Source organism: Ahaetulla prasina, chromosome 5 (assembly GCF_028640845.1).
Source record: "Ahaetulla prasina isolate Xishuangbanna chromosome 5, ASM2864084v1, whole genome shotgun sequence".
NCBI classification, from domain to species: Eukaryota; Metazoa; Chordata; class Lepidosauria; order Squamata; family Colubridae; genus Ahaetulla; species Ahaetulla prasina.
Genome location: NC_080543.1, coordinates 56,929,419 through 56,941,772, shown reverse-complemented (window position 1 = coordinate 56,941,772; position 12,354 = coordinate 56,929,419). Strand labels below are relative to the sequence as shown.

Here is a 12,354-nt window from a genome sequence, read left to right as displayed (position 1 = left end):
ATATCCCCAGCAATGATTGTGCATCTTCAGGAATTGCATTGGCTGCCAGTCAATTGCTAGTTGCAATTTCAGGGTGCTAATTGTAAATATCAAATGTAAAAGGCAAAACATACATACATTACCACAAAAATTCACAATGAATAATCGAAAGAGTAGCTATTATGATGGGAATAATACAGTCTCTGGGTAATACTTTGGATAATTTGTAATTAGAACTATAACTCATATGGTCTTCAAGGAAATACTTCATGGTTTTTCCTTAGAAAGAGCAGTTTGCATGAGAAGATTTCCAAGATGTCTGGAAATTGGAATATATTGTAAAGCACATATGGAAAGTGATTTGCCATTCTGTTGTTATCAGGAAACAGACTTTCCATAGTATTATGCCACTCAGGTGACTCATTTAAAAAGGCTGTTCACAAGTTATTGGCCAACTTTCCAATTTATTATAATTTTCCAGCACAGCTTGCCATGCTTATGTTTTTCCTCAAACAGAAAACTTTTATGAGTATAAAAGAAAGCACAAGCAGGTTTGGTTATTAATTAACCTAGGAAAATTATGTGGAGTTATTTTTAAGAGATGAAAAGCTTCTGGGGCTGTTTTTTAAATATCTGAAGTTATGGATCTACTACTATACTTCTAGAGCTCAAATCTAGTGTAGCGGTTAAGGCACCAAACTAGTAATAGGGCAGTCATGAGTTCTAGTTCAGTCTTGGGCACGAAGCTAGCTGGGTGACTGGCTCAATCATATTGTCTCAGCCCTAAGAAAAAAACAATGGCAAACCACTTCCAAAAATCTTGCAAAAACCCTACACGGATTTGTTCATTTAGCCGCCAGAATCAAGACTGACTCAAAGGCACATATACACAACCCTCCTCTACAATTGATTTTATTCATTTTCATGAAACATACATATCCTACCAAACCGTTCTGGGTTTACCAAACTCCAGAATACTTTAGTTGTTCCAAATTTCATATGAAGCAAAATGAAGATGGGATAGGTAGACCATGGTTGGTGTATATGAACGCTTTCTTTTCTCCTAAGCAATTCCCTAATTAGGTGTCCTTGAGTCAGGCTCAGCTTCTGGTGACCGCATGCTTGCCATCTTAGTGCCATTAATTCCGCAGTTTAATGTCTATATCAAAATTGGCCCCCTAGTTGATTCTGAACTTTATTTTGGGAGATCAAATTGACCAATTGTAAGGTATGTTGAGAGAGTAGTTAAGCAGCAACTGAAGCATCTACCAACCTATTTTTTGAAAATATGGATCTTTTATTTAAAAGAATATTTCTATATGGTGAAATCTTGTTTCCATGAATGTAAGTGGACCAAAGCCATGATGAATTCCCAGTGATAATTCTGATGAAAAACATAAGTCCTTGATTTGAACTAAGTATATTATGTTAAAGAAAGAAGAATTTTGTTTTGAACTGTTGTGGTTCAGAGAATGTTTGCTACCTCAGTTGTCTTCTGATAAGATTAAATTCTGTGAATATTGCTTGTTCTAGTGCAAAGTTCTGAAACTTCTGGTTGGAGATGTTAGATTCATTCATTTTGGACTTTTCTATTGTGATTCATGTAACAATAGGTTCCTAGCTTTTTATTTCCCCTTGTGGAATCGCTCTTAAGTGTAATTTGGCTGGAAGGGTTGGTATAGAACAAAATTCAGGCTGTTCTATGCTAGTTAAACTAGTTAGCTATTTCTTCCAGGCCATGTCCTCAGTGCTTCAAAGCTTCTCTTTATTTTTTATCTCAAGGACCATCTATGCTTATTATTATTATTATTAATTTTGTAGACTGTTTTACTGATGCCATCTTTTGGCAAGTACAGACAGCAGTAGTCAAGATGAAGGATTTTTATAATGATCATTGAGAAATTTTAGAAGCCACCAGTAGAACTGGCAGCTCACTTTTTCCAGGAACTAAAAGATTTGTTTGTTTAAGTAACCTTTTTGGGGGAAATGTATTTGTGGTTATTTAATTTGATTTTTAAAAATTGTATTTGTTACGGTGGCTTCCAAATCAATTTTAAAATGTAGATAATAATAAAAACTTAACTATCAATCTACAATTGAGAATTAAAGAAATGCCAGAGCACAGTGTAATGCCATATAAAGCTAATCAATCTAGTTTTGATAAGTAATCACATGGGAAACCACTTCAAAATCCCAGTTTTCAATCCCAGAGTTTCATGATAGAAGAAATATGTAAAAGTTGTATTTTATGTTTCAGTGACAAAGTTGATAAAATGCTGTTAAATTTTGTATTATTTATATAAAGTAAATTTCCAGCAGTTTTATTTCAAAAAAATTTCAAAAATAACAGAGATTGATTTAATGTTGATTGTGATTTCTCATAATCTTAAAGCTAGTATAATTTTGTAATAATGGAAATAGTTTTATGTGCTTCATGGAGCTTTACGGAGCAGCTGGGAGAATAAATGGAATTTATGATGAATTATTTGCAATGTTTTTCCATGAAATTTATATCTATTGCTTTTTAAATCTTCCTCCCCCTAAACAAAATCTAGAAAAAATAACTTTCTTTTAATGCATAAATATGCACAATTCAATTTTTGCTATTCTTGTTATTGAAACAGCATGCTAAATTCACAGAATAGTAAAAATTTAAAGCTTATAAAGCCTGAAATTCAAAATGGAAAAAAATGCATTCCATAAAGTAATATGTAGAAAAGGGAACGAAAATGCAGAAACATAGATTTGGATCCAAAAAGGAGCTATTCTGCTTTTGAATTCAGTGGCGTTTCCATAAACTGTAGTGTTTGTATATATTGGGATGAGTATAGAGAGGGAAAATAAATATTATTTTCTTTGCTCTCTAGATATTTCTAGCCATTTGTGGGGAAGCTTAATTTTGTCATCAAATTAAATTAATGTTTGCAATAAAGCTCTTAGTGTACAATATGAAGATAATGCTAATTAAAAGTAATTTATCTTTCGTTTTTAAAATTATGGTTTTAGGTTAATTCTGAAAATAGCATGCTATGGCTATCTAATGAAACACAATTTCAAGTAATAGCTAGATTCTGTAGTGCATGATTCCACTAATAACAATTGCCTTCTCCAAACCCAAAATCTGATATTCTCCACAGTAGATCAAAGGACTTGTCGGCAAAAAAATTGCAAGGATAGTGAAATAAAATTGCTACTAGCTAATGGATCACAATCTAATGAGTAAAATTTCAAGTTTTATACACACACACACATATGGCTTTATATAATAAAACTAAGTAAGTTTTGGGTGAGAATATCTATTTCAATTTTGAAATGTTTCTAGAGAAAGCTTAGGTAGATTTTATAATATTTAATAACAGTTATTTGTGATTTTTTTTTCCTTTTAGTAAGGCTCACTTTTGTAATTCATCTACTTGATCATGTACAGCTTAAAAATGTGATTTTTTTTTCCTAAGTAAACTCGAGTAACAAAAATAGGGATGGAAAATGTTCTCAGAGAAACATGAATTAACATGCCATGAATGTTTGGGTTTCAAGTGCAATGTATGAGGATAAGTATCAGAAATGTAGGACAAAAATGTGTTACTGATGTTTTCTAAGGCAGGGATCTCCAACCTTGGCAAGTTTAGGACTTGTGGACTTCAACTCCCAGAATTCTGGGAGTTGAAGTCCACAAGTCTTAAAGTTGCCAAGGTTGGAGACCCCTGTTCTAAGGCATTCAGTAAAAGCTGTTACTTTTTTCTTAATCTTCATATATGCTAAGATTTGTTTATTTAAATGTGCCTCTAGAATTAACAGACCTGAAATTTAAACAGACAAGTTTGTTTCTTCAATAAGGTAATATCTGTCCTTCAATCAATCTGTTATGCAGAGGAATTAAAAGTCTGCTGGACTTGTGGACTCTAAACCTAAGCTAGATGAAAGATTTAGATGAAATACACTAAAGACTTAATTGACAACTTGCCAAAATTTATTTGTGACCAACTGAAGAGGCTCTCCACCCAAATCCATTTGCCTTACTTTTAAATGGGCGAGCATCTTAAATTTGTCTACCTATTTCACAACAGTAATCTAAATCCTGTATCGAAAGCTTTAACATGATCTTAATTAAAGCTGATGGAATGCAAGTATTTCCTGTAACTTCAACTTACCTTTCTTGCATACAATGGAAAGTATTTGAATGCTTCAACAGCATAAAGCCTTCACCTTTTAATAATTGTACAGAAGTATATGGTGTGATTTAAAAGCAAGTGAAACATCCCTCTGTTTTTCACAATAGTGAAACAGTGAAGGGGTATGGAATAGTAATTATAGTGGTTAAAGTGTTGGAGTGACAGATGTACAGATGAGTTTCTACTTGACCAACGGCCCCCAACCTTTTGGACACCAGGGACAAGTTCCACAGAGAGAACTTTTCTGCGGACGAGAGGGGGCGTTGTTTCATGTGCTGCCTGCATCCTGCGGATGGGGGTTCACTTGGTTGTGCGGCCCAGTTTAGGGTATGCCGCAGACAAGTGCCCAGGGGTGAGGGACCCCTGCACTTGACACAGGCTTCATTGGATGGTATTGGGCCAGTAATTTAAAAGAAAAATGAAGCTCTTAGCCACAAAAGAGCCAGCATACATTTGAACTGATTTTTTTTTCTAGAATTCATTTTAAAACTAGCTCACTCATGGAAAATACAAGTTTAGGAGTGCTATATTTGTTTCATTAAGACCCGTGGGACTGAATTCTGAGTAAACATATATAGGCTTTGACTGCTTAGTGACTAAGATTTGTTCTTAGTTTTCCAAAGTCTTGAAATATTTCCTGCCGGCTAATTACTGTTTATTGCAGCTAACCTTAGTCCTCAAATAGTAACTTTTTCCATCTTAAAATGGGTTGTCCTATTCAAGTGAAGAGTATGTTGTCTGAGTGCTAAATGGAGTTACTAGCAATGGAAACTATGCTGCAAGAGGAGTTGATAAAGCAGCTGCCTATGAAAACCTCAGCTGTTTTTTCCATACTCCAGAGCAAAGTTAATTAGCATAGGGAAACTGACTAACATGCTTACGTCACCTCTTTCCAGCTGAAGCTTACATTTTGTCCCTGACAGCCTGAAACTATGTGGCAGAACTTTGCTCAGGAATTTGCTGTCACATACAGGATGCTCTAAAACTTGGGGTGTTGGGTTTTTTGTGCTTGCTGAGGGGCTGGACTTAGTCTCTTTTATAAGCTGTCTTTCCAGTACTGAACTGCTTCTTCAAAAAGAGTTTTTCTTGGTCTTGTGCTGAGCTCCTGGCAATCTTTACAAGAAAGCAAAAATGCATTTCAGGAACTTTGATTACATTTTTGGTTCTTTGATTGCTTGTGTTGCGGACCACAAGATTTTCAGTCAACCTGAAATTAGGGTAAGACTTTTGGATGTAAAAACTGCTTTAAGGAAAGTTTATATTACATACTGGGAAATGTGAGTGTGTTGAGAATATTGAATTGGTTAGAAAGTGAAGCAAAATAACAGAAGCATTGTTAACATTTTAAGGTTGAGAAGCTGATGTTCCTTTGATTTTTTTTGTGTGGTTTAGAAATTTCTCGTGTTATTAGATTGCAAGATGGTAAAGACTTAAAATATTTTGTTAATTATTTGCAAGTTCTCAAGTATTCCTGGGAAGAAGATAAAATCTTTAATGCTTCCATTGGTTATGCATACACAATGCTTCTGAGTGTGCTGGGAATGCAACAATATTAGCTGGCACTCTACAAATAACTGGAATAGAAGAACTACAGATTAACAGTCTATCTTTCTAAGAATACCATGGGATATATTCTTATTATTAAAAATTCTTCAACTTCCCAAATTCCAGCAGAAATGTACATTTATCTAGAGACATAAAAGTAAATGATGCTTTCTAATTATAACTGGAAGTTTTTAGCATATGCAAGAACAGTATTTTTGGAGTTTAACATTATTTTCATTACGTTAGCATTGTAATCTTTTTAGTTGCTAATTTTTCCATATTTTATGTTATATTTTGTTTCATTTCCAATATTTTACTCTATGTTTTATTTGTCTTTCATTCCTTTCATATATTTCTACATTCCTTGGACCTCAAATAGCTGTAGTTGCAAAGGAATAGCCTTGCATTTTCTTGAATGTTTTAGTTTTTAAGGATGTTCCAATTTTCATATAAACGCTAAAATAATTATAATAATTTTAAAATAAAATAAAATAATTACTAAAATAATTACAATTATTTTAAGATATAATTAAATAATCTCTTCCATGTTAATAATTTTATTGTTGATATGAATATTTTATTTATCAGCTATAATAATTTTTTTTTTATTGAAAAAGTTAAAAAAAAAAACAAATACATTTTCCCCCCCTTTTCCCCCCTCCCTCCCAAAAAAACAAAACAAAAAACCCCTTCCCCCCTCCCTTCCCCCCCCCCCCCCGGCTTCCCAGGTCAATCACAAGGTATTGTTATACATAAACCAAACATAGAATAAAATTTTCCCTTCCAATCCAATTAACCTCATCCAAAGCTTTTAATCTCCCAACCCCCTCCCCATTAAATAAAATAACTTTCTAATTATTCAAAGGCAATCTGATATTTCTTAATCTGATATCTGTTTTGTATATAATCAATCCATTTTTTCCATTCAATTAAATATCTTTCCTACGTATTGTCTTTTAAGAAGGCTGAGATTTTAGCCATCTCAGCCAAATTCCATACTGGGGTCCTGACTTTTACTCTGAGACTGTTGCTCTTCTTTACGCTTAAGAGCTCCTCTTGTCACCCTTTGCTCTTGTGGTTCCTCTAATGCTGGCAGCAATAAAGGCTCTTGGGTCACCACGCCTTCTTGAATCTCTTGAAGTTTTTCTATCACTTCTGTTTCAACTTTCAAAACTGTAGAAAGAAAATCCTTTGCCTTTAAATTCTGTATCTCCTTCCTTGATAAAATACTGTCAGTCCAACTGGCACCTCCCATCTGAATTGAATCTGATGTTTTTTAAGTTCTTGTGTAAAAAAACCAAATTCCTTCCTATCTCTTAACATCTTGGAAGGAATCTCTTTCAACACCTTCAGCTCCTGTTCTCCAATTTTTAAAGTTGTCTGATATGAAACTTGCAAAATCTGATTTCTCATAGTCCTTTTCATCAGCTATAATAATTTTTAAAATCCTAATCATTCAGTTACTTTTTCAGGTTACTTTTTCAGGTTAGCTAAAGTGAGATAATTATATTTTGCTCCCGCTGGTAAATAAAAAGTAAGATATAAAAACACTGTCTCTTTCTAAATTCTACTTCTAGTTCTTTCACTATAAATTTAAAGATAGTATCTATTTTTATTAATATTGGAAACATAAATGTGAGTTGAATATGTGCTTAACATTTCTAATGGATATTTCAATAGCTGTGTCTCAGTAGGAAAGGCAGTTGTTAGCAGATTTACGTACATGAAGGCAGACTAGTAAAAGTTATATTTTTGAGGGCCAGCAACTATTGTATTTATGAAGTTCTTTTTAAATGCAGACTTCACTTCATACACTGAAGCACACAGTATCCTCGTTAAACTATATCAAGTTTTACCCTGCATCATCTTCACCCCACTAGTTTTGCATATTTCTTATATTGGCACATATGATTGGGATATGCTATATAGTTTACCTACAACCAAAACAGCATTACCATCTTCTTCTAAGACCCATCCTATGGCTGCACAGGAAGCAAGAAGAGGGAAAATAAAATAGCATATAATTTTCACCCAAGGGATGAAAGACAAAGAGTGAGTTAGATGTTCTGATTTTGTAAGAAGCAACTACCTCTGTAGTTGATGCTGATTTTCCTGGAACAAGAATGATGGTGACAGAAATATATCTGTTAAACATTTTTCATAGATCTGTTAAAGTCTATGTCAGTAACACATTCAGCATAGCTGTCGATGTTCATGTATAATTAGAATGGAAACCTGCCCCTGGGGGTGCCTATATTTCTATATAGAAATAAAGGTTGCTTTTAATTGGTTAAAACCAAATAAAGGTATGTGCAGTTTAGTACTGATCACAAATGTCCTTAAGAGAAAACAAAGGAGGGAAATCATGCAGAACATGGCTACTTGGATTCTTTATACACCATTCTATTCTGCTATATCCATATGTGTTTCTGCTTTCCTGTTTTGTTGTGTCTGCTCTTTTTGCCTGTGTGTGCACTGAAAACCACAGGACAGGGAGCATATGCTCTGAGTCATGTGACCAGAAGGGAGAAAGGGGAACTTAGAATGGGGCAATCACAGAATTTTGAGCTGCCTCTGGGAGTTGCCTCTCCCAGAGGATTGTCATTTAACTTTGTTTTTGTCTTTGCAACCTCAAACTGTATCTATCTTGACAACGTGGCTCTTTGCACTAATATACATAGCAAGGGGAATTTGGGGTGGAGTTGGAGGATAATGCTACCAGACATACAGGCAGGTATGGGAATTAAGCTTCCTGGGAGCACTTGAAAGCTGACACGTAAACATTTGGGAAATAAAGTATAGAGGAAGACAGAGGAAAGGGCTTTCTTTAAGGTTCCACAAGAGATGTTGACAGTGAGAGAGACAACTGAATCATTAAACTTGTTTTTATCTGGATTTATATTAAATTAACGTACAATGCAGTTGAATAAATGTAGTTAATAATCATTTTCTCCTACAATTGTATTAAAAATTATAATTCAATAACAATAATTGGGCAAGGTCTTGTTCGCTGTACTCAAAACTTTAGAGGCATAAGAGCCCAAGTATGCAGAAAATGTGCTTGTGTTTTGGTTTGTAGTTGCATTATTTATGAATTGTACTTAATTCAGAAAGTGAAACCGACTTGAAATACTTCTTTGTTTATAGATCAATAAATGATAGGCAGGAATGCTGTATTCTTGTTAACAGTTCACATGTTTATTTTTCAGGGCAGATTTGAAGCTCTGTTTAGAACATATGACAAAGATGTCACCTTTCATTATTTCAAGAGTTTTAAAAGAATAAGGTTGAACTTCAGCAATCCTTTATCAGCAGCTGAAGTTAAGATTCGGTTACACAAGACAGAATTTCTTGGAAAGGAAATTAAACTATATTTTGCTCAGGTAAGACAAGGTAATCTAACCAGTTATACTTTAATAGCTTTTTAAACAGTTCTTATATTTTTATTTTTTGCTTACTTTCCTATTCCTCTACTGCAGAAATTTCACTGATTTCTAGCTCATATATTGCGTTGGCATGATGTATTCTATCATGCCAATGCAATATATGAGCTAGAAATCAGTGACATTTACATTATTTATAACTAAGTTTCATTTATTTCTATCTACTTTACATGCATCTATTCATCTATCATATGTATGGTTTTTTTTTGATTAGCTGATACTTTAAAACATTCAGAGATACTTCAGAAAAAAGGCACATGTTGCTTTTCCAAAAAACTTTTCCACTTAACTATTGCTTCTTTAGTGATATTAATAGACAATTTTGTAAGTAGAGCTTCCAGACCCAGTTGAGAACTAAATTCTGTGTAGATTTGGTGTTTGGCCTCCTACTTCAGGAATTGAAATAAAAGCTGGCCATTAAAAATTACTTGATAAATTACGGATTCTGGGAGATGCAGAATTATCACAGTTCATTCCTAAGTGTATGTCTTAAAAAGTAGCTTGATATGATCAGGATATTATTTTCTTCTCTCCATGTCAGGATTTAAATTAGGACATAAGTATACCTGAATGTTTTAGTTTTTATATAGGCTACTTAACAACACACATTCTTTAGGTAACACAAGCAATAAAGTAATAAAAACAATATTAAAATACAAGAACAAAGGCAATAAATAAAAATAAATTATACATGGTCAAAAGCTCAAATAAATGGGAAAATAACAAAAAAAACTACCACAAGACAATTTGTACATTTGCAAAAATATTCACTACAGATAATATTGTTTATTTATTTATTTATTTATTTATTTTATTTGATTTTTATACCGCCCTTCTCCCGAAGGACTCAGGGCGGTGTACAGGCATAATAAAACCAACAATACAATATACAAATTTAAAATACGATTTAAAAAACTTATTTTAAATTAGCCCAATGATTAAAATTTACCATACTAAAAAACCCCGTTTAAAATTAATAAATTTAAACAATAAAATCCCATTTTAAGCCAGCCCCGCTGTTTAGACTCCATTTACAAATAATGGGAAACAAAGGTCACTTATACTATGAAGTGGGACGGTCAGAGTACTGCATGAATTGCTAAGGGATCATGTAATCTAGAACAGTGGTCTCCAACCTTGGTCCCTTTAAGAGTTGTAGACTTCAACTCCCAGAATCCCTCAGCCAGCAAAGCTGACTGAGGAATTCTGGGAGTAGAAGTCCACAAGTCTTAAAGGGACCAAGGTTGGAGACCCCTGATCTAGAATGCTTTTTAAAATAGAAATGTGTTATAACAAAATGAGTAATCAAATTGATATGTTTCTGTCTGTTGGTACTGGTGATCTAATTCAAAATTCTTTATCAGAAGCAATCACTATTTTGCTCTTGGAATTGTTTTTCTAGCTTGAATTGTCCTCTAAATAAGCACACATAAGATACTGATCTGTAATCTCCATTATTAATTACTAATAGTAAGATCAACTGGGTTTCCATGCTCGCTATGGGAGAGGACAAGCATCTTCTACAAATAACATAATCAGCAACCTTAGCATGCAGGCTGGTTGTAGAGCTGAATTAGTCTTTGCCATCTTGACCTGTAATGTCTCCCATTCTTACTGATCTAACTCAACCTCAGTGATTAAGATGACATTCTTCTAGAACAGCTTCGTGGATTGTGAACTCAGGTCACAGTGTACCATTTGTACCCATAAGGTCATGTTTCGAGGATAATATTGCTCTAGCATTTGTCTTCTCTGGTTGTAGGATTCATTTGTTTTTGAACGGCTCTTGCCTAGTTCTTACAACAAAATTACTCAATATGGAAGATAATGTTGGATGACTATATTACAGCCATAGGGCAATAACCTGTAAATTTCTGTGTGGCTACATTTTATTCTTATTAATATTTAATATCTGTATGATAATAGTTGGCCAAGATCTTCTCCTTTTATGAGATTTGGAGTGAATTATCATGAGGATGCCCAGCTCTGCTTCTCTTGATTATGTAAACACAAAGGTATTATACAGTCATTTGATCAGCATTTGGATGCAGTGGTAGGTTGAGTGAGAGCCAGTAAGCTGATGCCGAATGAAAACAAGATGAAGGTACTATGAAATTAGAGAGATTGGCCATTTTTGAGAGAGTTGCATTCCTTTTGAGTCTGTGGTTGCTCTTGGAGTAATCATTACCCATGAAGGGACAAGTGGAAAAGAGTAGCTTTTTCAGAACAATACCAAGATTTAATTTTAGACTTGGCCAGATTGATCTGTGAGCTGTTAATCTGAAGGTGAAATTATTACAGTGATCTTTACATGAAGTGGCCTATAAAGTTGGCCCAGATGCCACAGCTGAGTACCAAAGACTGAAGGAGAGGAACATATATATCTGCTTAAAGGAAGTGCTTAAACTAACTCCCAGTCTTGTTACCAAGCCAAATTCAAAGTATTTTCTCATTAACTATGATTTCATGTGAATGCTCAAACCTTTTATATTTTTAAGTTTTATTTAATTAGTCAGGTTTTTAACTGCAGTTATGATGCTCTATTCTTGCTCTTAATATTGTGAAGATTCTGTTCTTCTATTATTGTCTTATGCGTACTCAAACCATGAGTAGTGCATTATACCCGTATGAGACTGATCTTTTCTAGTTTTTCACACAGAGATAGTTGCCACTACTGTAAGAGCAACTTTAATGAGTAGATTCCTTAAAGCAGTGGCATTGCTCTTTCAAGCTTGTGCAAAAACCTAAAAAATGATCCGGCTCTTTTTATAAATAGAAGTGAGGTGATGTGCAAACATCCCAACTATATGCATGCCATCTTTTTCATGTCATTTCATATAATGGTCATAGTAAACATAGGAATGCAATTTTTTTATAACTTTATTATAGAGATTGCATATTGGAAGTACACACTTAGCACCACCTGATCCAGAGAAACAATTCCTGATTTCTCCTCCATCTTCTCCTCCTGTTGGTTGGGAACAAGCAGATGATGCTACACCTGCTATTAATTATGATCTTTTATATGCAATTTCCAAATTAGGACCAGGTAAGACATTTTAAATCTGAATTCTTAATAACAAATTCATGTTATTTTTTTCTATTTAATTTATTTAATTGTGTGTGTGTAAGTGTAAATTGTCTGCTCATAAAGTATGGAACTTTATTCTAGACTTCCATGTGAGTCTGGAAAAAATGCTGCTCCAAGAAGTTGC

The 12,354-nt window shown here is 33.9% G+C and overlaps 2 protein-coding genes across 4 annotated transcripts in view; one reads left to right on the top strand and one right to left on the bottom strand.

Annotated features, from left to right (window-relative positions):
- Nucleotides 1-12,354, bottom strand: part of CLIC6 (chloride intracellular channel 6) — a 98,312-nt gene that overhangs the window by 51,666 nt on the left and 34,292 nt on the right. The gene's annotated exons all lie outside the window — the stretch shown is intronic.
- RCAN1 (regulator of calcineurin 1) overlaps nucleotides 1-12,354 on the top strand; it is a 28,751-nt gene that overhangs the window by 12,181 nt on the left and 4,216 nt on the right. Inside the window, exons 1-3 of one of the 3 annotated variants that reach the window (XM_058185090.1) lie at nucleotides 5,012-5,369; nucleotides 8,906-9,079; nucleotides 12,029-12,188. In XM_058185090.1, coding sequence (XP_058041073.1) covers nucleotides 5,283-5,369; nucleotides 8,906-9,079; nucleotides 12,029-12,188 — 421 coding nt within the window. In that variant the 5' untranslated portion in view covers nucleotides 5,012-5,282. Of the gene's footprint in view, nucleotides 1-5,011; nucleotides 5,370-8,905; nucleotides 9,080-12,028; nucleotides 12,189-12,354 lie in introns of those variants that run through there. The other 2 variants (XM_058185089.1, XM_058185091.1) reach the window with 2 other exon arrangements.